Genomic DNA, 27,517 nt, shown 5'->3' on the forward strand with positions numbered 1-27,517 from the left:
GATTTCTACAGTAGAGATGAATTGATAGGGTCTTAATTCTAGAAATGCTCTTATTTTTAAGAGCATGACGTAGAATAGCCACCGGTGTAGTTTTACTACACTTTTTCCTAGCTTTAGTGTAGATGTCATGGTGGCCACAGAAAAGTCTGTAACTGCAGTGCCCAGATAGTCCAAGTGTGGATGTCGCGCTCCTGTTAGGGAGGTCTTTCACCCACCCTCCTCACAGCCCCGCTGCCCCTCTCCAGGGCCCATCCTAGTAGAACAGCCATGAAAAGAGAAGGAAGCTGCACGATCTGTAGCCAGATAATCTCTGTGAGTCACTCAGAGTTCAGTGATACAGTAACGCCCCCTCTGTGTGCCTCCGGAGGCTGGCACCTCACTTTGTCTCAATCACGGACGGACTCCGTGCTCTCCTGTGCTCAGGGATGATATATTTATCTGGACAGTTCCAGATGGCAGGAGTAGGCAATTGATTCATTTGCTTCTCCATTCCCAGCAGGCCCCACAAGGGTTTCAGAGCTGGGGCCAGCACACAAGCAGTGCCGGTCTCTCCTGAGGCGGAGGTGTCGCCTCTGATGACTCAATCACTACCCCAGCTGGGGGTGAGGGGTGGGGGGACTCTGCAAGGGAGTTAGGGCAGCCCAAGAAGGGAGGACACTCCTGAAGGCCCACCTAGTCCTGGGACTGACTGCACAGCGACCCTGTACCCAGAGGGTGTCACAGCCAGTCACAGGATGCCCCGCTATCCCTCCATCCTGCCTCTGTCTCAGGACACCCAGCACCAGGGCCCCACAACAACAGCTGTGAAGGGAACCAATAGTCGGCGGACATGTCCAGTGGGCTGTCAATTTTCCATGTATATTTCCATACAGTTTTGGATTACACCTGGTCAATCACAGAAGGTATGGAAGGAGAGTGAAACACTTTTTATACGTATAATCTTGAAATTACACCGTGGCCACAGAAAAGTCTGATAAGACAAGTGCCCCAATCCCAGCCTCTCACGGTGAACCCCCAGGGAGATGACGCTAAGCCTCAACTTCAGTCTCCAGCTCCCTACTAGCACCCCCTCCCCCAGTGTGTCAGTTCTCAGAGCAAAGATCCCAGGGGCCTACTCAGAGACACAGAAAGTATAACGGGTTATTTCATCCAAAAAGGGCATTTGTGGCAAGACTGTCCTTTTATAGTCAGTAACATAACCATTTCTTTATTATTTCCGGTAAAGGAAAACGCTATGACTGGTATAATGCAAAAAGACAGATTAAGCCAGAAATAACCTCTAACCACGGAACATACAGTCATCAATAGCCCATGTTTTAAATCTGGTTTCCCAAGTACAATCCTGCCAAAGAATCCTTTAAGGTCCCTATATGCCACCACAGGCCAACTCTGGCAGGCCACCTGCATCCCTGATAGAGAAGTGAGCTCATTTTATGTGAGGGCCAACCCCGACAGAGCTCAGATAATCCCCCAGACCCTGAAGTTGTCCAGAAAGCTCATGCCTCAGTGAGGGTCAAGCTCTCCCCTCAGGAAAGCTATGTCACATGACTGCAGTTAACAAGTCGAGATGGTATTGGGGAGGGTGCAGCTGGGGCTGAACTGCCTCTTCCTTCCATAAATCAGGTGTCCCCAGGCCTGATCACCTAGGTCGGGACTGCCTCCCTGGGATGGATGCCAGATGCGGGGAAGCAGCTTGTTACCTGCTGGACGTCCTGCTGGAAGACACAGAGCTGCAGCCGCTGGTGGAGCCGCACCTTGCGGTGCTGCCAGATGCTCTCGAGCCGCCGCTGGTGGTGCAGCACCTCGTGCACCACATCCAGCACCTGGTGCACTGCCTTGGAGTAGTTGGCTGTGGCTGTGAGGGACTCAGAATTCCCAGGACTCAGGGGACGCTGCAGCACATCCAGCAGTGCTTTGCCATCCTGGCTGACCTGCAAGAAGGAAAGAAGGTCCAGTCAAGGGAGTAGAGATGCACGCAGGGCACAGAAAGGCAAGGAGAGACTGTCCAGGGGTCCCCTGATTTGAGGCTGAGAATCTCAATCCTACCCAGACCCATGACAACCAAAGATGTGCCAGCCAGAGCTGCCCTGGTGCCCAGCTCGCAGCCCAGGGGAGGGCAGGGCATCCCGGAATCCTGGGGGAGAGGAGCTGCCAGGTCAGCAGCCAGTTGTCTGTGAGACTCCTGAATCAAAGTCTCTTTCTCCTGTGAATTTTAGCCTCACAAGGGCAGGAACTCTGCCCTGTTCATCTTTCCCCATGTCTAGAACAGTGCCTGGCATATGGTACATGATAAACATTTTGACTGACTCACTAACCAGGTCAGGCAGCAGAACTTCTGTTCAGAAATGAAGCTGAACATGTGTTAGAACCATAAACCTCTCTCCCTCTTTCTTCTTCACCTTCCTCGACCTGCTCTAAACTTCTAGATGGGCGACCAGAGGCAAGTTACTCAACCTCTCTGGGCCTCAGTTTCCTTGTCCGTAAAATAGGAATAGTAATGGTTTATGCCTCCTAGAGTTGTGGTGATGATTAAATGAGTTAACACACATAGACCCCTTAGAATAGGGCCTGGCATGTAGTTTTGGCTACCAATTCTATCCGCGTTATCATCATCCTCACTCTCTCCTGTCTTATTTCCTTTCTTTCATATTTATCCTTCTTTTGCTCTCCTTCTATACAACCCCTTTTTTTCTCCTGAAAGTGGTAACATCCCCATCTTTCCAGAACGTGCAGAGTAAGGGAGGGACCCTTAGATTGTGGACACAACAACCATGATCCTGGGTTCCCCAACACTCACCCTCAGTGCTGACAGTAGGGGGACATTCTCTGTCCTTCCTCATTGGAATCCTGGTGCAATTACAGGCACCAGTATTTCTGGAAAGTGGCATCATCTTATCAACATCTGTGGCCCTCCAGTGCTTGGCAGAGTACCCAGTAGAACATGTATCTTTCCAATTTAAAACAGTGGTGACTAGGGAATTGATAGGAATTTTAAGACCTCAAATTATTTGGTCAACAATGAAATCAAAGTTGGTTTGGAGTTGAAATGGTCTTTTCCTTCCAGCAAGATGGGGAAGGAGGTGTGCTCCCACCTCCAGCCTTATGATGATGAATGGGGAGTTGTTTGCTGGGCTCACAGCCTCCCCTCACCCCACCTTCACGTCCTGATAATAGCTTGGCTGGGGGTTCTGGAACACAGAGGTGACTGTCACTCCCTCTCCTCATGGGGCAACAGAAACGCGTGTGGGGCTGGGGCATTATTAAGAAGAGTGCCGATGGAGAGTGCAGCTGACACAGGAGAGGAAACCTGGCTGGAGGAATATGGCCAATTCAGGTGACCACCACTATCTACCCCATCCCACCATGTCTGCCTCCATGATGTATTGCCAGGGTAGGGGGCAATGAAGAACCTTATAAATAATACAGAGGAAACGCCCTCCAGAGACGTGAATAAGACAAATATCCTACGGTCAAACCCAGGAGAGCTCTCTTCAGGGAATTCTGAGTAAATGCTGTCTTTTGTCCAGAGCAGGGTGATTAGAGATGGAGGGCCAAGTCCTGAAATCCATGGGAACACGGGTTCCAGTCCTGTGCCTCAGTCCACATCTGTAGGAGGCAGGGGCAGCCCACTGACCTCTGAAGTGGGCTTGGAGCGAACGTCTACACCCCACAATGCTCGGACCTGAGAACAAATTGGGAGAATGCTGTCGTTCTATATAATAACACTCACACCCTCAAGTGTGAAGTGTGTTACTATAATACTAATCTCATTTGTACTTTCTATTTTTGTATTTTACAAGGAATAAATTTAGAGACTCTTGACCTAGGGACAGAGGTACAATTCTCGTATAAGAGAAAGCCTCGGATCAGAGCTGATGAGATCATATTTGGCTCACAAGCCCTCCTCTCTGCCTCCTATAATGACAAAGCTGTTACGATTTTTTAGCAATTATTACTGTCAGGCACTGGGCCAAGTGCATTACAGGCATTATCTTTATAACCCTTCAAACTACAAGCAGGTGTTATCACCTTCATTTCACAGAAGAAAAAACTGAGGCTTAGAGTGGGTAAGTACCTTGCCTGAGGTCACACAGCTGGTAAGGAGAGCCAGGATTCAAACTCAGTTTGACTGTGGCAAAATCCCTCACTCTCACCCTTGGTTCTTTGACTTCAACATGCACCAAATTCACCTGGGGTGATATTAATTAAAATGTAGTTTCCAGGTCCTACTTAACACTCTGATTACCAGTCTGAGATGGAACCCAGGAACCTGAGCCTCTAACAAGCACACCTCTAACAAGACCACCTGAGGCAGGTGGTCCAGGAACCCACTCTGACAAACACTGCTCTGACTTTGCCCCAGAGGAAAGCCACGGGCTGGATGTGAATGCACTCTCCCCTCCTTGCCCAGCTTCCTTCCCCAGCCCATCTCTTTACATCCCTCACATCTCTCCCTCAGAATTCTTGCCACTTAAGTAAGTGGTTAGTGAACCACTTGCTCGCATTATGTTCACACCGATACACCTATGTGCCCCTCTCCTTTCACCTTGAAAGGAACGTCAAGACAATTTTTCCTGTTCTCAACTTTGTACCATGCTCCCAGCCTTTGATTTTTTTCAGTGGAAGGGTCTTTTAGAATGTCTGCATTTCCATGGCAGCCTCTCGCTCCTGCAAACACCGTCTCTACCCGGTGGTGTATTTTCCTCTGGACCTTCTAGTGAGAAAATTAGTAATTTTTGATGAGCTGCTTCATAAAAGGGGTAGTAGGGCTAGTGTGAACACGCCAGCCAAACAGCAAACTGCAGAGGAGCACAGGGCTGCTTTCTTATATTCCTCCCTCAGAGGAGACAGTCCGATCTTCACCATAGGATGAGACAGGTGTAGGGGGGCGTGTGTCTGTGTGCATGCACACCAAGGTAGTGCCTGTTGATGACCGCATCTTTTCTGCTTCCTGGCTGTCATTCACAGATCAAGGACCTTAAAGATGTCTCCAAAGAGAGAAAAATGGCCTCTTTTCTTTTCAGTTCCACCAAGGATATTTCACAGCATCAGGCCAGTACTCTTGCCACCCATCCATATGCCCAGGACCCATGGGTGTCCTATTCATTTCTCACCTCCGTGTAGGCCTGGGTCACCTGCTCATACAAGGACTGGTGGTGATGGATTGCCAGCTCCAGGTCCTGCATCTCGGACGGCAGGCCACCTTCACTGCACATCTTGCACCAGGCATCCACTCCCGACAGGAACTGGAAGGAGATACCAGCTGGGTCAGTGTGGGAGCACTGGGGGTGGGCAATGGGCAGATGGTGTAGAGATGGTCAGACACCTTGGGAAGAAGCATCAGGACCTCTGGAGGCCTTCAGAGATCACTGCAGAGAGTGGAGTTTTCACTTTAATTCTACAAATACTAACTCCATGTAAGAAGTCCGACCCAGTACCTGTTTAGGAAGTGTGGCTTCCACAAACAAAGATGGCTATTATGAAACTGCTGGGGGTGGGAGCCATCTGTGTGTTCAACAGGCTATATCCACACATTGACTATAAAATACAGGTGTGGAAACAGCTCACTACATTACGTGTATATGTCAGAGCTTCTTGTCCCGTGCACACTCATGGGCACATGTGAGGGGCTGCGTGTAATATAACGGGATGTTTGCACACACATCCTTTCTAGTGTGTACACTGAGTTGTGAAGAGAAGCAAAGAACACCTCATACATGACCCTCAGACACCCCAGGGAACTTGCAGAGATCATTCCCACAGGGGATGGGGATTAACACTCAAGAAGAACCCCGCTGCTGGGTCAGTAGCCTTAGGCGTGGGTGAGGGGAGGGGCAGCTTAGGGGGAGAGGCTATACTGTGCCAACAGTGGCAGTGGCTCCTGGGATGTGATACACAGATATGGATCTTGACAGACATTAAATTATTTAAAAATTAAAATTAACAACTGTGGAAGACTATGGGTCTCCACGCTCAAAGGGTGAGCTAACTGAAATCACTCGGATTTATTGAGTGGAAAAATACACCTCTAAAATGCAAATAATTCTTCACCCAAAAGTCTGGAGTGGTTCTGTCTGTGATTCCTCTCGCCTGGGTGCACAGCTCCATTTAAATTAATTGCCTAAATACCTTTTTATCTCATTGCCTAGAACAGCCCATATGAGGACGATAAAGAGCTGCCTAGATAAGTGCATTGAAAAAATTGCCTTAAATCCATTGTTTGGCATGTTTCTTTTCCCCCAGCTATAAAGAAGCATAGTTTATGAGTTTCCCTGAAGGACTGGTAATACCTGAGGAAATTGTATTAAAAAATAGATACAAATAAAATTGCTTCTCATCCAAACTAATCCAAGTCAGGAAACATCAATAAAAGTTGACTCCTCCAGTTGCTGCAACTGCTTGAGTTCTAGTCTGCTGGCTGTTGTGGCTGATTTTTCATTCTGTATGTCTTTATCACATTAGGCCATCTCTTAACAATTCTGGAAGAATGCTGGGTGTCATCCAGTATCAGATTGCATGTACTTGCTCACATCTCAGAAGATTCTTTGCTCTGCCAATAACCATTTTACAGAGGAACCTGAAAGCAACTTGACATTCGTAGGGGGACCGCCTCTACAAGGCCCTTGGGACTTCTCTGTAATACTCTAACAGGAGTCCTACAGCAGATCCCACAAAATGGTCAGCTCAAGGAGACAGAGACAAAGAGACAGAGAGGGAAGCATTGAGTCTCCCTTGACAATCTTGATGAACCCTGAATAAAGGGTGTAAGCAATAGGGTTGAAGAAAGAACAAGAGATTAGACACGAATATTCTCATGGCCCTAAGAATGAACCAGTCACTATCACTCACTACCACCATCACCCTTAAAAAAAAAAAACAGGGCTAGAATCCTCTCAATACGTAGGGCTGCCCCTGACTTATGACATGGTATTTCACTCTTTGGGAAGGTCTCAGGTGGAAACAGACACAGGTGGAGGAAACACAGAGATGCTAGGATACCATGTTGAACAAATACCTACAGTAATAATGTCTACCCCTTAAAAAGCACACTAGGCACCTTATGTGCCCCATCTCTAATCCTTACAATAGCATTGTGAGCTTTATGACTGTCCCCACATTGATGAGGAAACAAGCTCAGAATGGTAAGGTGACTTGCCTAAGAGTTAATGATTAGAACTTACATGTGTCTGGCCTCAAAGCCTAGACTCTTTCAATTATCCCATGTGCCTTCCATGTAACAGAGGGAGAGGTAACAGAGGGAGAGATTTAAAGTATGATCTGGTGTCTGACTCTCCGTTATCTGTGAGCTACCCAAATGTCAGACAAAGAAAGAGATTTAAAGGTTCAGACCACAGGCTTCAATGTTAGACACACCTAGGTTGAAATCCTAGCTGCCCATAGATTGTGTGATTTTCACAGTTGTGTGTTAGAAAATGTTTAATAACCAGCATATATATGTATACATATATATGTGCATGTATGTTTGTGTGTATGTACACATAAAGTATATATACAGTGTACTAAAAATTTTACTGATATAAAGGATGTATAGCACATAATTTACAAAGAATAATAACAGATAAAATGCTCCTTATAATAAATTCCATTTAGCCAGTTGATTCTCACAGGATGCTTTTGTCTGCAAACGACAAATTTATATAGTTCCAACACAAAAGCTGGTTATATTTTCACTTATGTTAAGGTGTAAGACAAAAGTGAAAAATATCTGAAGACCCATGTCAGAACGTTACTCCTTCATCAGTGATGTGAGTGATTTCTTTGCTGAATGGAATAATAGTGTTTGAATATCAGAAGAATATTTCCTCAATTTTGTGTGCTATTCACAATGTAACAGCTACAGAGAGGACACATTTTTAAGTTTAGTCTGCATTTTTAAATATTTTCTCCTTCATTGCCTTAAGACTTTATAACAATCAATGAAATAATAAATCAAGCCCTGGTTTGTAGCATTTGCTGACTTCCATGGTGTAAAATGTCCACCTTGGTCTATTTCAAGCTACCCACGTGACATCACAGAATATGGAGTTGGGAAGAGATGATCAGTAGCCCACACTGTATAGTATTTGCACCATAGAGATAAATAGATATAAATAACCTCAAGAACATAGGTAATAGTAAAATGTAGTAAAATAATTGGGAGCGATGGGTTTTGAGTATTTATTACCTTTGCTTTTAATATGACATAGTTAATGTAAGTTTATATAATTTAATTTTAAGTAATGGCTATGTTTAACAACTAACTCACAAAATGCCTGAAAATTTAAGTTAGCTCTCCATGAGCTGGTTGGAGCAGCTCCAACCACTGGATCTTAGGCAGCTCACTGAATCTCTCCAAGTTTCAGTGCTCCTCTCTGTAAAAGGGGTTAGTAATGTCACTGGCCAATGTCAGTAAAAGAATGGCAACAAATTATTATTATTTCCATCCATTTTATTATTATTACATTATTACTATCATAGCAAATGCTTCACGTAAAATTAGCTTCCCCCTGCTCTCAGCACTCAGTGATCAATTTAGTTTCCCCTCTTTGGTCTATGCTCAGGGAATACAAACTAAGCAGAGAGTCAACACACACATGCACACACAACACTAAACTGCCAAGCAGAATATAAACAGGCTCTGGGTTCCTCCTTGTTTGGATGTTAAACAAACCCCCATGACTTACCAATGTTTCTTTGTGTACACAGGGGCCAGGAAAGTGGTGGAACATGGGGTATTGCTGCAACTACTCAGAGGGTCTTCAGTGTTTCAAAAAGAGAGGAGGGGCTCTCTACCGAATGCGTATGCACACCCACCCTGCCCTTCCCCTGCCCATCCACCCTTCCCACCAACAGCAGCCACAGCAGTTCCCTAGGCCTCACCTGCTCAGCCTTCTGGTGGAATACCGCAGACATGGCAAGGATGGTGCTGCGTTCGTCCAGGGCAGCTGCAAAGCTCTTCCACTCCTGGTCCAGCTGCGTGGAAATCTGCTTGATTTGCTGTGAGGCATAATGACCAGCCTCAGAGAGGCGGGAAGCCACGGACATGATGCGGTTGATGTTGACATAGGCATTCTGGGAAGCAAAGGAGAGGGAGTGCTTAGTGGGGCAGGCTGAAGAGGCGTCCATTGAGTACTTTTGCGGTGGGTGAGTATTTGGGGAAGGAGGCTACCCAAAACAAAAAGTATGAGAGAGGCTGGTATAGGCCACACTCGTGCATCCATTTTTGGCCCAACAGAAGTCTTTGTTTCTGACATAAAATTTCAATAGATAGCTGGTACAGTAACTGAGACCTTTCATTCTGGGGACCAGCATAGTCTTTGTGCCAACTATTAACGCACATGAATGCAGTCACTATACATGGAATCCCTTAGTAATCCTCACAATCATCTTATGAGTTCATGCCAAGGTGACAGCATGGTACTTCAAATTACTCTCTGGAAGCAACGGCTCAGACTAGGACAAAAGCTGGAGGAGGCAAAGGCACCTCTCTTGCTCAGGACAGAGCTGTACCCAGGGCATCACTGCTACCTACAAAAGGGCAGCGGTACTCATCAAAGAGGGCAAAGGGCACATGTCACAGGATAACTACACATCTTCCTATCACCAAGTGAAGACTTTGCCATCCCCGCCTCCCCCTATCCCCCGCAAAAAGCTGGGGCACTGACCATCAGTCACTTTAAATAAAGAGAACATTTGAAGTCACAACATTTTCCCATGCTAAAAATAAGACCTGTGGAGCCCTTTCTCATCCTTGCTTGACTTAGGAAAATTTCTGCACCTGACCCCAAAAAAGTATCTGTGGGTACCCCTAAAAAGCATCATCGGTGGGGCTCTCCTGGCCCTGCTGACTCCTTTTATCTTTTGTTTTGTTTACACTCATTTCCATCTTTGATTGCCAATTAAAAATTCCTGACATGTGTGTAGTTTCCTACTAGGCCAGCAGAAAACTCTCCAGGAAGGAACAAGACAAAAGAAAAACCTCACAAACACAAGACAGTACTGAGCATGGTTATTTTTAGCTGCTACCTCCAAGTAACTGTCTGAGGTGTCAAAACAATCAAGTAATATTGTGGCAGCCACGGGGAGCTTTTCTGAACCACACAATGTCTGCCCGAAGAAGGATTAGGTGGCAGGTGGCTTGCACACCTTCGTTCTTTGTTACAAATCTCCTCAAATGATGATAAATACTCTTCAGCTATAGCATTTTCTCTTGCTTCTATTAGCTCAGGAGTAGTTCATTAATATTGGGTCAGTTTAATGAAGGTTCTTTATTTTTCTTTCCCTCTTCCCTCGTGGTCCCCATTCATCTTCGCTGTTCCCGACATCAAGTACTCCATCCCAAACCTGAGCCAGGTTGATAAGGTTTCTCTTCATTTAAAAGGTCTCTGTGTAAGTTTAAAAGGTGAAGCGAAGTGCTTGAACACAAATCCATCCTGATGTCTAATGACCCCCACGTGTAATCTCTTTCTTTAGTCTGGCCTGAGACCTTTCTGACGCAGTCCATTTCTTTAATAAAGCTAGAACATTATGACTCTTGTTATTTGAAACAACTATCCTTCAAAGATTCAAGAATTATTACCAGCCCTGCCTTCTGAGTTAGGACATAAATTCTACTTAAAATTAAACTCTATTTATAAAATGGATAGAAAAACCAACTCTGCGCTTAGAAATAAAGGGAAAGAAAAGGGAGGAAAAGGGTAGGTACTGATTTCAATAGTTCTGTCTTCTAAGGGAATAACATTTAGAAATTCCCCTAAATTTCCTGCTTGTGTCATTGTCTTATTTTGGGTTCCCACTAAAAGAGACCCTGAGACAAGGATTTGGGGCAAATCATCAATTTGGGTGTGATCCCAGGAAGGGAGTGAGGAAGTCAAAGAGGAAAGGGAGGAAAATGAATACAGGATGTGTTCATTGATGGGGTGCTGCATGAGCGACCAGGTGTCATTCCTACTGAGACCTTTGGAGAGACTGTGTAGAAAACACCACTGAGCTGTCCTCTGGGAGGTGAGGAATCTAGGGTATTTATGCACCAAGTCTCACGGCTCATGGTTGAAGGTCCCTCTTGGAGTAACTCCCTGGCATCTCTAGCCCGACCGACACACAGGTCAAGCACACACTCCCCAGGTCAGAGAGTGACCACGGGCAGAGAAACCCAGGAAGCTGTCACTGTACATGGGAACCATCTGCAGATGATCTTCAGGGTGGGCTGAGGGGATTCGGGTGGGACGTTGACAGCGTCTGATATAGCTGTTCTTCCAAACTGGATTCAAATCCTGGAAACCCCCCCCTCCCCCCCACATTTATCCAGATCTATATAGGGTCGTTGGGTTTTCCAGTCCTGTGAAAGCCCTTGTGTGCTTTGGCCAGATGGGAAGCAAGAAAAGCAGTAAGAGCAGGGCACTAGCCTGTCCCTCATGGACATCTTATGGATGCCCAGCCCTCTGTCATCACCACCTGTTTACATTCTCTCCCCACAGGAAACACAGGGAGGCGTATTTCTGCTCACTTTTAGGAAGAATTCTCTAGCTATTAGAGATGTCTAACTGCCTCTGGAGGCTGTTAACACCTTGTCACTCATTCAAATATTTACGGAGAGCGGGCCAGGCTCTGTGTTGGGGGCTGTGGGAGATCAAAGAAGAATGAGACAGAATTCCTGCCCTCAGGGTCTCACAGCTGAGACTTAAGAAAAGTCCTCAAAATAACTGTAATTTAAAGCAAAATGAAGTCAGTGTTTTGACAGAGTTGGAGGCAACTCGCTGTCGGGATGCAGAGGGAAGGGATCTGAACCACCGGCAGGGATGTGGGGAAGAGGCTTCCTACACAGAAGGGGGTGGTGAGGCTGGCGGAACTCCAAGGTCCCCTTCCACCCTTAATCCTATGATCATAAATGAAAGCTAAAAACAATACAAACAAAAAAAGACCATGGCTTACATTTCACATGCTAGAGACTAGCACAGTAAACGCCTTTTTGTTTCCTTTTCAGTGGGCAGAGAAATGCCTCACTAAAACTAACAAATGATTATGCTTCACAAAAGAAGCAGAGGCAGTATTCCTCACAATAGAGGGATAAATATAATGTTGACTCATGAAGTTGCTCACTCTTCTTCTCTACAGCCCCTTGTTGGAGTAGCAAAGCACTGCAGGCAAGTCACATTGCTCCAGTTCATCATCATCATCATCTTCATTTTCCTTCAGCCAAAAATCTGAGACCAATGAGCAGATAGATTCTAAACTGCAGCCACAAACAAAATGACAAGAGAGGAAAGGCAGAGCAGGTCTCAAATGACTTAGAAGGAAAGAGCAAGGTTGAAGAGCTGGATTAAGTGTCTGAATAAATAGGGGTGCTTAGCCATTGGCACAATGACATGTCATGGTGTTGGGTCAATCCACCCATGGGGTTCTTCTGTGTTACTGTTTATGACTCTGTCAAAGACCATTTTGGAGTCATGTTTGTCCTGGGGACATGATCAGCAGGAATGGATATTTTGACTCATTATGTCCTTTCCATTTCCTACCAGCTGCTCCCTCGCCTCCCTCTCATTTGCCCGGCTCTGCCATTCTTCCCTACCAGCCTTAAATGCCCTTCCATCTGCCAAGCTGTCCATCATTCAAGGGCATCAAAGTCACTGGGCCAGGAGTCAGGAAACATGAGTTCTGGTCCAGCTCTGATACTCACTTAAGATGTCACTTCACTCCTCTGTGTCTCAGTTTCCTCATCTGTAAAATGGAAGAGTTGAACTAAATGACCTAAGACATTCCATTTTCAAGGAAGCAGTGTCAGTTCCATATAACCCAGACCTCTAGGTGCGTTCTCTGTTTACGGAGGGCACCAAGATGGGATGTAGAAAGGTCAGGAGGTCACAGGTCTCTTTTGTCTTACTTTCAGAGCCTGGGGGAACACTGACTATATTCCCCTCTCCAGACCCCCTTCTATGGAGGAGGTGGGGCATAAACTGAAGAAACAAGGAGAATGCAAAGCTTTCAAGTGTCCATGCGCAATGGGAAAGTTTTAAACAAAAGAGTGAAAGGATCTGACTTATGCTTTTAAAAGACTGCTCTATGTGCTAAAGGGTTGGTGAGGGGAAGTGTGCATAGAGTGAGGCCAGAGAGAGGAGTGCTGCCTATCCCAGAGGTACACATAGCCCAGCCTCGGTTTTCCATATGCCTCAGTCTCATCCTGGCTCTGCCCTCTGCCCTGTCAGGTGAGGGCCACAGCTGGAGCTGGGTGACCAAGGGCCAGCTGCTCCCTTCTGCCTTCCTGTTCAGCCCCTTCGCCTGAGAGGAGCTGCCTAGACTAACCAGCTTCCCTGGTTGGAAGTGAACAGCATGACTAACAATGAGTGTCTTCTTAAACCCTTACCTCAAAGCTGCTTTATTAATTTAAATTTCCCACATATGTGCTACTATTATTATCATCATTATCCAAAGAACGACACAGTCCAAGATGCAAACACAATCTACCTTACAGAACGCAAGGTGCTTGCAGAATGGTTTGCATCATCCACCCCATCCTACCTGCTCCCAAAGGCTCTCCTCCCATCATTTTGGTTACAGATGGAAAAAATAACTAAATTCCAGCAAAATCTCACTAACTCAAACCCCTCTAAATTTATACTCTGCCCTCACTTTTGTTGCCTACAAAATTCTCTGTTTTCTCATTTCATTCATTAATTGGAGATCACAGAATGGATGGCCCCTTCTCCCAAGGCCTTGTCTCCAGCTGTGATTAACTGAAATCAACGGAGCAGAGTCAATCTCCCGAAAGAACTACGGCAGAATCTTGATGAGAGTTTTCAGCTCTGCTGAAGGTTCTCACTTGACCCTAGTTCCTGGCTGCCCAGACTGACTACAAAAACATGCAAGATAATGACAACTTTCCATTTAAAAACCCAGCTGAATTTTCTCCTTTATGAGGTTTCTGATGTGGTACACTTAGAAAGGGATACTGGCTCTTCCAGAAATAATCATTTGATGGAAGCTATCATTTTGGAAACTTAAGCTCTGTGTCCGGGGCTGATTGTAAGAGCAGATGATTGCTGTGTGTGTGTTATCTGAATCCCATTCACTTTGCTCCTAAAAGCAGGGGTGAATCTTACACTCTTGTGGTCATGGGTCCCCACCCTGAATCAGAAACTCTCCCCTGTGGTTATGTGAGATAACAGAAAGCATCCAGTCCATTGCCTGGCACGTAACTGATAACTCCATGAACGTCCTATCTTTTCCCTCATCCGGTTCCAGCAGACCATGTTAACTCTCCAAACGAAGTGCAGACCAAATCAAAGTATTAGTAAAAAGCACAACGCAAAGAAAAATCTATCAACTACTTCAACACGAGGCAAATATTCCAACAAGAGTCCAAAGTCCCACTGTATTTCACAAAGAGCCTGCCACAATGTTCACTACTATTCCTGGGGAAGGGTCCCTTTCCACAAGAGCCTGTCACATGTGCCCAGCCCTGCAGCAGCTGCAGCTGCTTGTCAGGCCACTGCCCTGCACACCACACCAGCTCGGCTGGCAGATGCCCTTGCCCTAGGATTCAAAGGCCCGGGGCCCCAATTGTCCACAGGTCTTTCATTGACCCAAAGAGATCAGGGAATTCAGAATCAGACAGTGACTCACTCTGCGAGCCATGCTCTTTCAACACTGTGTCCTGCCATATCTTAAGTTGGAACAACTGAGGTCTCTGTCTTTGGGATCACCTTCTTAAGGCATCTCCACTACCTTGGCATGTGTTAGCCACACCCAGAGCACCCAGAAGTGGGACTGTCTTGTCCTCATACAATGGAACAGATCCTTCTCCTTATCACTGACCATCTTGGAGATGTAGCAGAAGCCTCCTCCCAGGCCCGGTGGGAGGACCCCCCACTTTGTTGTTCAGGGGCGACATTTCTCATCTTCACCTCCAGAGAGCAGAGGGGAGTCACTGAAGAGCTGTCTCATCTCTGTGAAGAATGACTCCTAAACATGGGGTTCTCAGTTCCCTTCCAGTTAATGGGGCTGCAGCTTTTAAATTACGATGATGAAAACGGAAGCTGTGACCTGTCAGATCACCGCAAGAAATGAGGCACGACCACCACGTAGGGGCCTCTCCTGAAACGGGCTCAGTCCTCAGACAAGCCCTGGAGACCTTGACTCTCCAAATCCAAAAGTCAAGAAAGGAAAGCCGGTAAAACAACCGGCCAAGGGCTAAGGTACTCAGCGAAACCTTTCAGGTCAAATGAAAACCGGATGTTAAATCAAAATGCAAAATACCAAAGCACTCTAAGCAGTACAACCTCAGCTGAGAAAAACACCATGCGTACCGGGGACGCACACCCAGATGTCATCAGCTATTGAACGCTTATTTTGTACCAGCTATGCGTGGTGGTGGGAGCTTTCCTTCAAGGTCTCTTTCTCATCTCAATTCTCCTGTGCATAGAGACGCTTTAAAAAATAATTTTGACATATATATTTTTAATAATTTTAATTAATAAAAATGGTCTTAAAACTATACTGAGGAAATACACCATATTTTATCCCCTAGCCCTTTCTCTTGCCATTGATGTCAATACATCAAAACATCAGACGTCTGCAGGTGATGGAGCTAAGGGAAAATTTATGTTCTATCTTCTACTTTTATCAAACTTATTCTTTTTTATTGAGACACAAAAGTCGTTTCTAGTTTTTGTTTTTTCTTATTTTTTTTTCCTCTACAGTTAATGCTACAGGTTGTGGAGTATTTTTAATTTTAATAGATTTGATATTATAAATATTTTTTAGTTTTTAAAATTATTTTAATGTATTTTTAATTTTAATGGATTTGGTTAGGTTGCATTCCATGAAAGCTTTAATTACTCAAATTTCTCTACCTCTTTTTACCTTAGTAAATTTTTTTTTTTTAAGTAAGGCACAATTTACTAACAGTGAAATAGGCAAGTTTTAATGAGCAAATACTGCTTTAATAAGGAAACAGATACAAATATACTTTATTTAAGGGTTTTAAGGAGCCACGTTCATGTAATAATCTCATTTTACAGTTTAAAAAAAACCCCATGGGCCAGACTGGTTGCATAGTGGTTAGGTCTGCACACTCTGCTTCAGCAGCCTGGAGTTTGCAGGTTTGGATCCCAGGCACGGACCTACACACTGCTCATCAAGCCATGCTGTGGCAGCGTTCCACATATAAAATAGAGGAAGACTGGCACAGTTGTTAGCTCAGGGACAATCTCCCTCAAGTAAAAAGAGGAAGATTGGCAACAGATGTTAGTTCAGGGCCAACCTTCCTCACCAAACAAACAAACAAACAAACAAAAAAACCCCCAGACATTTCTTGAATCCATGTAGTAGGTGTTTAAAAATTTGTTAAATCAATCAAGTGGTGTGTTCAAAGTCACAAAGAGAGGGGCAAATTGAGACTAGACCCAGGCCTCCTGATTCCTAGTGTGCATGATCCTTCTGTTTATAGCTACCTTTTTCTCATGCCCTGCAGCTTATATTAATTTAAGTTTTTGTTTTGTCACACTCAAAGAGAGCCATGAGAAGTGTTTGGAGATTTTCCCATACAGTTTTCAGAGGCTTCATGAGTAACGTTTAATATCAGTAAGAAAATAAAGAAATCATGCCAAAGCAATGGAAAAAGCTGAACCTCACCTCCTTTTTCCAGCTTAATAATACCATATGTACTGCTTACATCTTTGCTAGTACCAAACCCACTTTGGGTCCTGAAGCTGTTAAACCATCAGTTTATGATTAATTAGTTTAACATTACCATGTAAACCTGCTGATCCCACCTCAAAACATATGGACACTGGGATAGTAACATCTGGAATAAGAACTGTCCATGCTTGAAACTCTCCTCCAACAGCTGTAAGATGTGATGAGCTCTAAATGAAACCTCCAACTTCTGCCTCCCACAAACCACAGGGTGCCCTGTACGGGGCCAAACAGGGCAGCTGATGGATGACTATCTGGTTAGGTCTGGCCAAACAGTAGGTCAAACCATGTGGAAGCCATCTGTCATTGTTGGGCGGAGAGAGGAAAGGAGCTGGAGCAGCCCCAATGCTCAGCAAAGATAACATTGGCCCAGGAATCCCTCTGTCTGTCTCCCCTGGCTTGCTGTAGCAATGTTTCCTCCAGCAATTGCTTTACAAACCATTAAGCATCCATGAAAACAAGTGCCTGGCCATATGTCCAAGGGCCAAGGAAACCCAGGAGCAGATTTAAATTAAAGAGAAGCCCCTCTTTCTCTCCTTTCTCAGCTCTGAGTGAAACTTCCTTGGCAGGGGTGAGCGTCTTTGTATGAGGCATTGTTGCAGAACTGAAATGGTAGGTGCGGGTGGGTACAGCTGGGATCAGATTCAGAGACACCAGTGGGGAAAGGGGTTGGGAACAAGGCAGCTCTTCTGGGTCAGGATGCAGTAATTTCAGGCTGCCTTTAAGGTTGGAATCAGAGGCTATGACTTCAGGGAAATACATTCCCCAGTATCTTACCCCCCAGCCTTTTCTCCTGTAGGACCTGGCTAATCAGAGCTTGGTTGTGGCATCACCACAAACCTGAGAGCTGTTGGAAACGCAGAATCTCAGGCCTTTCCCAACCTTCTAAATCAGAATCTGCATTTTAACAAGATTGTTCCAAGTGATACGTATGCGCGTTAAGGTTTGAGAAGCTCTAGATGGGAACTCTGAACAAGAAGAACTATTTCTTGACCGTGACAACAGTAATAGCTAAACATTTGCCAAGCATAATACTGTGCCAAATGCTGTGCCTGAAATGCATGATCACACCCCATCCTGACAACATCTCTGGCAAAGGCACATTCATTATTCTCCATTTATGGACAGGGCAGTGAGGCTCTGAGAAACTGAAATAACTTGCCTGTGATCGCACAAGTAGGAAGGAACCACAGAGCCACGGTCAGCACCTGGTGCCCATGCTCCTTCCCACCATGCTGTCTTACTTTGCCATAAATGTGAAAGCACTTGGCCTGGCCAAGGCTGTCCCTCAAGGGAGAGGGGAGATGATGAAGAGAAATTTCTCCCAAAGATTCAAAGACTTATATCCCAGAGAAACTGGACCCCTGGAGAGAGAATTCAATACAAATTTCTACACCTCTGAAGCCTCCTCATTGGGCCCCCTGTCTTGCCCTTAGAATTCCCAGAATAGCCCAGCTCCAGAATGAGCAGGAGGCTGGCGGGTGGACTTCTCTTGCCCTCTCCCTCCTTGGAGCAATAATCTCCACCTATAAACCCAAAGCCAGTTACCCCAAGGAATAGGTCCCTGTATCCACAGAACCACAGGAAATCTCAAGATTAAGGCAACTCTGTCCCTTTAATTGATATCCTGCCCTATTGCTAGAGTCTTAAATCTGCTATCCTATTTGTTTATTCAACCATTCACTCAACAATGCAAGGCACTGTGCAAGCAGGGAACAAGACAGACAATTCCTATGCTCACGGAGCTCACATTTTAGTAGAAGAGTCAGACAATAAGTTAATAAATATTTGCTATATAATTCTCATTTCAATACTGTATAAAATACAGCTGGGAAAAGGATAGAGCATGATGGGGCTGGGAAGCACTACTTAAGATGGAGAAGTCAGGGGTGACACATGACTACAGCCCTGAATGGTGAGAGAGTGAACCATGTGGCCATCGGCAGGAAGAGGCTCCAGGTAGAGGGAACAGCAGGGGTGAAGACCACAAGGCAGGAATGACCGTGGTGGGTTGAAGAAACAGCAGGAAGCCCAGGGTGACTGGAACGGATGAGCAGGTAGCAGAGGCTGAGATTTGAGAGGTAACTGGGCTCCAGACTACGTGGAGCCTTATACGCCAGGGGAAGGGACTTCAGCTTTTATCCTGAGAGGGACAGGAAGACATGAAAGCATTCTGAGTGGAGGAGCGGCCTGTGCGATGTACCTTACTTTGGGCAGGATCACTCGGGCTGTCGTGTTGAGAGTGGACTGTAAGGGAACAAAGGTGGGAGCAGGGAACAAGGTAGGAGCTACTGCAGCAGTCCAGGCAGGAGCTGAAGGCAGCTTGGACCAGGGTGGTGGGTGTGAAGGTGGTGACAAGTGGCAGCTTCTGGATATATTTTAAAGGTAGAGCCAAAAGGACTTGCTGATGGAATCCTTTCAGCTCTTCCTCATTTTCGGGCCTCTGGCTGTGTCATGCACTCTGACCTCTGTTTTTTGTACTGCTCCCTCCCCATCTGCCACACTGGCCCTGACCTCTCATTCTCGAAAGTCCTGATTTGTAAACATCCCGCCTGTATGTCCTTGATCAGTTTTTGTCCGTCCTCTGGCACTCCTGGCCCGCCACTACCCACATCCTAGAATAGCATACACAACGTTGCTGCCAATTATGATCCACGCTTCATATTTGTGTCGTGCTTTATAGCGTAAGCCCTTTTGTGGACATTATCTCATCTGACGTGCCAGGTTTCACAGACCATTTCATGCCTTTCATTTGGCTCCAGGAGACCTCAAAGAAGAGGCATGAGTCAGCTTTGGCTGAATTTCAGACAAATTAACTCCTTGGCAGCTGCAGACCTGGCAGAGAGCAGGCACTGGCTGCATGTGAGTGCATAAAAGTGGGTGAGTAAACTGAGCAACAAGGCTCAGGGGGTACACACCAAGAGGGCACAGAGAATAACCTAAGGGCAAGGAACATACTGACAGAGGCCCCAGAGAGCAGTGAATCAAAACCAGAAAAGAGGTAGCAGGGCTGTGGGCACAGAACCAGGAGTTAGAGAGAAGAGGAGAGAAATCTGGGGCCTAGAGGGAGGTGTATGATCAAGATAGAAGGCTGAACCAGGCCAGTGCCAGCCACGAGTCAGGAATCTGAGTGGCCAGCCAAGCCCTGCAGAGCAGCTCAAAGAAGCCTTTCAGAAGGGACCCAGGCCAGGTGACTGGGCCGCAGGCAAAGGGAGCCGGCATTGTGTACCAGGGTCAGGGGGCTTCCCTATGTCTCTTGATTGAATAGGAGCAAATCCCCAAAACATGGCTGCTTAGAAATCAGTGGGTCAAGGAAAATGGGGTCCTTAGAAAGGTTCTGGTGGGTAGCAAGGAGCAGGGAGTAAAGACAGATACTTTCTCCCAGGATACTCCTGACCTTGGAGGGAAGTCCTCACCTCCAATTCCACGGGCTAATTATCCGGTAGCTTTAGAGTCTGACCCCAGGGCAAATGTCAGTTGGCTTATTCTCTTCACCCTGGACCAGTCATTCTCAATTTGGTTCTCAACCTTGTACAGACTTCCTGGGCTCCACCCCAGCACAGGTAAATCAGAGTCAAGGGCAGTAGGGACCAGGTGGTGTTTGTTCAAAGCTCCCCAGGGAACTCGCGGGCAGCCAGGGTGGAGGACTGCTGTCTTAGACACAGGCACCAGCTTCATCGGGCTTCGTTCAAAGCACAGTCCTGTCTCCTAGGACAAGTTCAATGCTGACAATGGCGCCAAGAGCAAGGATCATAAATGGATCCCGAGCAGATCAGAACATAACTCCGATTTTCCTACTGAGTTGGAAATAAAGGGAAATTTCCACCACAAGGCTGTTTGTGGAGATACAAACACTGCATCCTGTTCAACTTGCTTAGCAAGAATGGGTCCCGCTGGTGATCCACGTATCTTACAAGTGCATGTAAGTGCATACAAGTGTGTGGTATCTTACAAGTACAGGTTTCCCTGGAAGGCCTGCAGGAGGAATCCCAGTGTTAACAGCAAACATTGGATCACACTCATTCTTGTCAGGGAGGCACACATTTTAGTGGCTTTACTTCCATCTTTAGGATTAGAACCTCAAAAAACAAAGATGCTTGGGGTCACGTAGAACTTGAAAGATCATCAATCCAGTAGCTTCTGGACTTCAGTAGAAATCACCTAGGGACCTTGTAAGCATCCTCAGGTTCCCTGATGGAAGCCACTGCTCTCATTCACTGTTTTTTCAGTGGTTGTTCAGCTTCTGTGGGAGTCACATTCTATAGGGCTCCTCATGTAGGTTATATAATTGTCACATAAACCACCTCTACATCCTTGCTGCCCAAACTCTGCTCCAGGTTGGTGACAGATGCTGTGGCATGCTCAATAGCCTTATTCATACAAGCATTTATTAGGCACCTACTAGGTACCAGGAATTGTTATACGTCCTGGGATGCAGGTGTGAATGAAACAAAGCTCTGCCCTTAGGAGCTTACATCCCAGTGGGAAAAATTCTTTGCGTTAGGTACGTGAATTTGAGGACAGTTAAATTGTAAGGTCCCTGAAGACAGCTTTGGGTCTTGTGGATCTTGCTGTTCTCAGTGTCAAGCAAAAGGCACAGAGAATACAAACAGCAAAACGTTGTTAAATACACCAATGAGTGAATGCTGAGTGGTGCAGCCAGATCCTCCTGCCTCAGCTTCGCTCACACCACCAGGGTTGGTGTCCACACTCTGCCATGGTCACTCTCTTTAACCATTAAGAAGGTTATATCTTAAAGCTCATGGGAACCCACTTACATAACACCCTCTCTCCAGCTGTCTTCTTCTTTTTGTTAAGTTTTATTGAGATATAATTCACATACCAGACAATTCACCTATTTCAAGTATGCAATTCAATGGTTTTGAGTCTTATATCTTCTTGATGGAGTGACCCTTTTATCATTACAAAATGTTCCTCTTTTTCTCCAGTAACATTTTTTGTTTTAAACTCTATTTAAAAGTCTGTTATTAATGTAGCCTCTCTGGCTTTCTTGTGGTAGCTGTTTGCATCATATATCTTTTTCCATCCTCCTACTTTCAATCTATTATAATTTTTTAATCTGAAGTGTTTCTCCTGTAGACAGGATATAGTCGGATCTTGGTTTTTTAATCCAGTTTGACAATCTCTACCTTTGATTGGATTGTTTAATTCTTTCACATTTAATGTTATTATTGATATAGTTGGATTTATGTCTGCCATTTTACTTTTTTCTATATGTAACGTCTTTTTGTATACTTTTATTCCTCCTACACTGCTTTCTTTTGCATTAAGTGAATATTTTAGCATTTAATATCTTTACTGGTTTTTCACTATATTTTTTGAGTTATTTTCTTAGCTGTTGCTCTGGGGCTTACCATGAACATCTTATCAGAATCAGTTTCAGATGTATACTAACTTAATTCCAGTGAGATATAAAAATGTTATTCTTATACACTTTACTCCATTTCCCCACTTTTTGTGATATTGTTATTATACATATTACATCTATAAATGTTACAAACCCAACATTAGATTGTTATAATTATCACTTTTTATAATTTTATGTCTTTTAAAGAAATTGAAACAAGAAAGCAGAGTAAGCATATGTTTATAGCTTTTGTCATATAACTTCCTTATTTATCATTTCTGGATCTTTTCATTTGTTTCGGTGTATTCCAGTTACCATCTGGAATAATTTCTCTAGCCCAATACAGTTTTGCTCTCACTCACCTCTTTTGTACTGTTACTGGCAAATATATTACATTTTTATACGTCATAGGCCCAATAATACATTATAGAAATATTATTTTATACAATGGATTTTTAAATCAGTTAAGAAAGAAGAAATTTGCACTTATGCTGTCTTTTATAGTTACATAATTACTTTTACTGGTGCTCTTTATCTTTTCATGTGGATTAAAATTACTGTCTGGGGTCACTTGCTTTCATCCTAAAGAACTTCTTTTATTATTTCTCATAAGGTGTGTCTGCTAGCAATACATTTTCTCAGTATTTATTTATCTGGGGATATCTTTACTTCACCTTCATTTTTGAAAGACAGCATTGTTGGATATAGAATTCTTGACTGACACTTTTTTTCCTTGGAGCACTTTGAAAATGTTACTCAACTTCCTTCTGGGCTCCATTGTTTCTGATGAGAAATTGGCTTGTTAATTTTATTGGGATTCTCTCGTGACAAGTCCCTTTTCTCTTGCTGCTTTCAAGATTTTCCCCCCATCTTTGGCTTTCAGTATTTTTACTACGATGTGTCTATTTGTGTATCTTTTCACATTTATCCTACTTCAACTTCCTTGAACATTCTGGCTGTGTAGATTAATGTTTTTCAATAAATTTGGGAAGGCTTCAGCCCTTATTTCTTTTAATATTATTTCTGTTCCTTTCTCTCTCTCCTCTCCTTCTGGCATTCCCACTAGGCATATGAAGGTACATTTAATGGCATTCCACATATTTCTGAGGCTCTTTTCATTTTCCTCATTCTTTTTTCCCTCTGTTCTTCAGACTGCATAATTTCTATTGATCTATCTTCAAGGTTGCTAATTCTTTCTTCTGCCAATTCAAATCTACCATTGAGCGCCTCTAGTGAATTTTTCATTTCAGTGATTATGTTCTCCAACTCTGAAATTTCATTTTAGTTCTTTTTTAGAATTTCTATCTTTTTACTGATAATGTCTGTTGGATGTCATCATACCGTCCTTTACTTTTTCATGGTTTCCTTTAGTTTTTTTTTTTTTTTTAACATATTTATAATGGCTACTTTGAAGTCTTTGTTAAATCTGACATCTGGTTGCTCTCACAGGCATTTTCTGTTGCCTGCTTTTTCCAGTGTATGCTTTAATTCTTTTTTTTCCCCAGTCATACATTTCTGTTTCTTTGCATGTCTTGCAATTTTTTGTTGGAAACTGGACATTTTAGATAATATATTCCAGCAACTCTGGGTAATAGTCCCCCAATTCTGGAGCTTGTTATTGTTATTTGCTTGCTTATTTGTTTAGTGACTGGTGGATTATTTTAGCAAAGTCTATTTCTAACTCAGCCTCCATGGTGGGAAACCTCTGATGCTGCAGAGGGTACAGGGTATGCCCAGTTACCCTGGGATGACAGTAGTCTTGGCAGTGTGCTCCCTAACTTTCTCTTTCCCTAACCACACCCAGTTGTTAAATTCCACTAATTGCCAGCTGATTACTCTATTGTTTCAACACGTCCTGGGACACAAATTGTTCCATAGACCTATTCCATCAAATTCAGGCTCCTTTGAAGGGATAGTTCCTGAGGTCAGTATTTGAGATTTGCTCTGGCCCCAGAAGGTCTCTTTCCCCAGTTCTCTGTGGCAAACTAGCTCACCTACTGTTTATCCTATATCTCCTAAGGGCATTTTTTTTTTTTTGAGGAAGATTAGCCCTGAGCTAACATCCACTGCCAATCCTCCTCTTTTTGCTGAGGAAGATTGGCCCTGAGCTAACATCTGTGCCCATCTTCCTCTACTTTATATGTGAGACGCCTGCCCCAGCATGGCTTGACAAGTGGTGCATAGGTCTGCACCCAGGACCTGAACTGGTGAACCCCAGGCTGCCAAATCAGAACATGCAAACTTAACCACCATACCACTGGGCTGGCCCCCTACAAGGGTATTTCTGAGAGTGCTGTTGGCTTGAACTTCTCCATTCTATATTGCAAATGAAGTCAGTTGCTTCGGAAAAAGATTTGGAGCTCTCTGTCTTATAGTTTGTTTCTATCCCCAGGCAAAATCTCTGAGCTGTGGCTCTGGAGCTGGGGTCATGGAAAATGATGTGCTTCCCTGAGTGACACCCTCACTTTAGGAGTTGAAGACTCAGTGGGGGGGGTGAGTAGCCTCAGATCTTTTTGGCTTCCTTCTCCCAGCATGGAACCTCTGCCTTAGGAGCTGGAGCAAGGGCAATTTTAGCCCTAAAATTCTCAGTAGTTTTATACCCATGGTACGGCCTTTGTTCCATGAGTGGGGGCTAGGTAGAAGAAGGGGTCCCCACCTCTTGGCCACATTCACCCAGAACTTAGCTTCAGCAACAGGCAGCTTGGGGCAGCATAAGAACTGCCCATCTGGGAAGATAATCCTTCAACTGGGAGGTGAGGCAGAAGGGGACCCTGTGTTCTTGGTTGCACCAGTCTGGAGTGGAGTTTCCATCTCATTAATCTGGGATGGGAGAGAGTGGGTCTTGGTTCAAATACCACAGACTCACTGTTCTTGTTGAGTTTTAGTAGATTTTCTCGAATAAATGTTTCATTTGCTCTATGCACTTAGGACCATTTCCAGAGACTTTAAATGGTTGTTTTAAAATAATTTTCACCAGTTTCACTGGAGAACGGGTCTGCAGAGCTCCCCATGCTGTCATGCTGGAAGTGGACTGTCTTTCAAAACTCGTGATGCTTTATTTTAGAGAGCGACTACTTTTTACTTATAGATCTCCACTGAACAACAGTTCTCTAACTTTAATACGCATATAAATCACCTGTGGAACATGTCAAAAATGCAGACTCCTGGGGTCCCATCCCACAGAGATTATGATTTTCTAGGACTGGAGTGGAAGCCAAAGAGAAATCTGCATTTTTAGCAAGCTCACTCCATGATTCTTTGAAAAACACTGTACTAAAAAGACTAATGCATGTCAGATAAGATTATCTCTTCTTTTTTTTTTTTTTAACAGGTTTCATGTCTATGAAGGGGCTTTGCAGCTATTGTAGGGCCAAATACTGGCTACTTAAACATCTCAACAGCAAATGTGTGTGTGTGTGTGTGTATATACCCAAAATCTAGCAATACCGTCATTATGGGAAGTGCTGCCTGTTTAGGAGTGGGGAAATGCTGCAGAATCTGATTTGAGGCTGTCAAGAATCAAAGATGACAGAGAACCCCAGAGCAAGGCTTCTCAAATTGGGGTCGGGAAATCTGCCTCAGAATCTTTATTTTTCTTGCACCTGATCTGACTTTTCCTTGGTGTTACCATTTGTAACTTTCCCTCAAAACAAAGAGAGAGAACCACAGGCTTTGCTGCAATTGGTCTGATTTGTACACCATCAAGTGGCAATCTACGCCTCTGGTGAGCAAATTAATAGGATTAAAGCAGCCACCAACCATGCCGCAGCAGACAGAATTCCCACTGCCCAGCTGCACATGGTTATAACTAACGTGAATCCTCACAGTTGTAATAGAAAATGAGTATCATTTCATATTTTAAAACTCTAGACAGAAACCACCAGCAATTTGTTTTTTTCCCCAAAGAACCAGCTAATTAAAATTGTAAATAAGGCTGCGTTATGTTGTATGTAGTCCTGTGAGTGTCTTTTTCATGAAGAACTAGAACATGGGTGGCTACACGATTGTTCTGCTGCATATCACGACCTGACCCTACTTCCGTCTGCCCACACGCCCATCAGAGGAGAAGGCCACACTCATGGGAAGGAGAATTTGCGAGAAAAGCTTCCACAACAGAAGGCAGAATGGAGAAAGAAGAGGCCCCCAGAGAGCTCAGGAAACCTGACTTTCTGAGGCACTATAAGAAACCAGAGAATATTTGCCTACTGGGTTTAGTAGGTGGGTTATTATTATTATTGCTTATTTTTTGAAGATCAAAAGAATAGGATTCCCCAGTGAGAACTGCAAAAGACATGTTATGACAAAAGGCCAAAGATCAATCTCCTTTCAGAACTGCTCACTTACCATACTCAGTAGGGTATCCCTCCTACACTCTTGGTATGTTAATAATTGATAGCCTTTCTTGGTACCAATTCATAAATAAAATTTAGGAAATTTCTGACTTTTCTTCCATGCTTTAACAATAGGCGATTATTTCTCAGTAATGGTTACCTCAGCTGGAGTTGGGTCTTTAACCAGTATATAAAACTAGACACATGAAAACAAAACTTAGAAAACTGATAAATTATAAGTTGATCCTTTTCATTTACAAAACAATATACCTATGGCTTCTTTAAATTCTAAGTTCTCTGGTACATATAGAATTAATTCACAGACCATTAATTACGATCAATGAATGAACAATGAGCTTTAAGACAATAGTGATTATTGATTGAAAAGTGTACCTGACCTCTCCTCATTTAAACTGAGCCCTTTCATTATATTCTCATAGCATTCTTTACTCTTCCAGCATAAGACTTATTGGTTTGTAATTATGTGTTTATTACGAGATTATATATTTAATATCTCTCTCCACTGGAACCTCTGTGGGACAGACCATCTCTGTTTTGTTCACCACATATGCCCAACATCCAGCACAATGTCTGACCCTTAATTATTTGTGGAACGATGAATAAAGAGGTCATGAGGTTCTTGAGATCTTAAATTGGGGAGGTTGATTGATAGGCTTCAGGAGTCTCTAAATCTCCTAAAATCGTCTTAAAAATTTTGTTTATATATACATTTCTCTGGAGAAAGGATCACATCCTTCACCAGATTTCAAAGGGATCTGTGACCTTCCTGAAAGGTAAGCATTCACCGGCCTATTTCAGTGGTAAAACAGGATTCAAAAACAAAGAACTCACCGGTAGCCTGAAACAAAGTATGCTCCACGTACCTTTATGTGGACAGATGTGTGGGTGTGTGTAGAGGCGTGTGTATAATTTCCAAGAACAGAAACAGAGATGCCTCAGTGAGTTTACAGAACAATCCACAGCCCCACTTCCCCGAGTACCTGATCGTTCCTATAGTCATTGGGTTCTAGCAGTATCTGCTCGCATTCATCTGTTTCTTGGCAGCAACATCCATCATTCAGACCAGAGAAAAGGAGTCTGTACTTCCCTCCTTTCACCTGTTTGG

At 44.3% G+C, this 27,517-nt stretch overlaps 1 protein-coding gene and 1 long non-coding RNA gene across 39 annotated transcripts in view; one reads left to right on the forward strand and one right to left on the reverse strand.

Moving 5' to 3' along the window:
- The window catches only part of KALRN (kalirin RhoGEF kinase), a 635,442-nt gene that overhangs the window by 359,752 nt on the left and 248,173 nt on the right, over nucleotides 1-27,517 (reverse strand). For all 38 annotated transcript variants that reach the window (XM_070583665.1, XM_070583666.1, XM_070583679.1 and 35 more), the window contains 3 exons: nucleotides 8,881-9,072; nucleotides 5,115-5,246; nucleotides 1,701-1,931 (listed from right to left, as the gene is read on the reverse strand). In XM_070583665.1, coding sequence (XP_070439766.1) covers nucleotides 1,701-1,931; nucleotides 5,115-5,246; nucleotides 8,881-9,072 — 555 coding nt within the window. The remainder of the gene's footprint in view (nucleotides 1-1,700; nucleotides 1,932-5,114; nucleotides 5,247-8,880; nucleotides 9,073-27,517) is intronic.
- LOC139077128 (uncharacterized) lies at nucleotides 19,372-26,499 on the forward strand. Its single transcript, XR_011529447.1, has 4 exons — nucleotides 19,372-19,572; nucleotides 20,405-20,614; nucleotides 24,453-24,553; nucleotides 25,392-26,499. It is a non-coding gene; the product is annotated as an uncharacterized lncRNA (long non-coding RNA).

This window comes from Equus przewalskii, chromosome 18, assembly GCF_037783145.1.
Source record: "Equus przewalskii isolate Varuska chromosome 18, EquPr2, whole genome shotgun sequence".
NCBI classification, from domain to species: domain Eukaryota; kingdom Metazoa; phylum Chordata; class Mammalia; order Perissodactyla; family Equidae; genus Equus; species Equus przewalskii.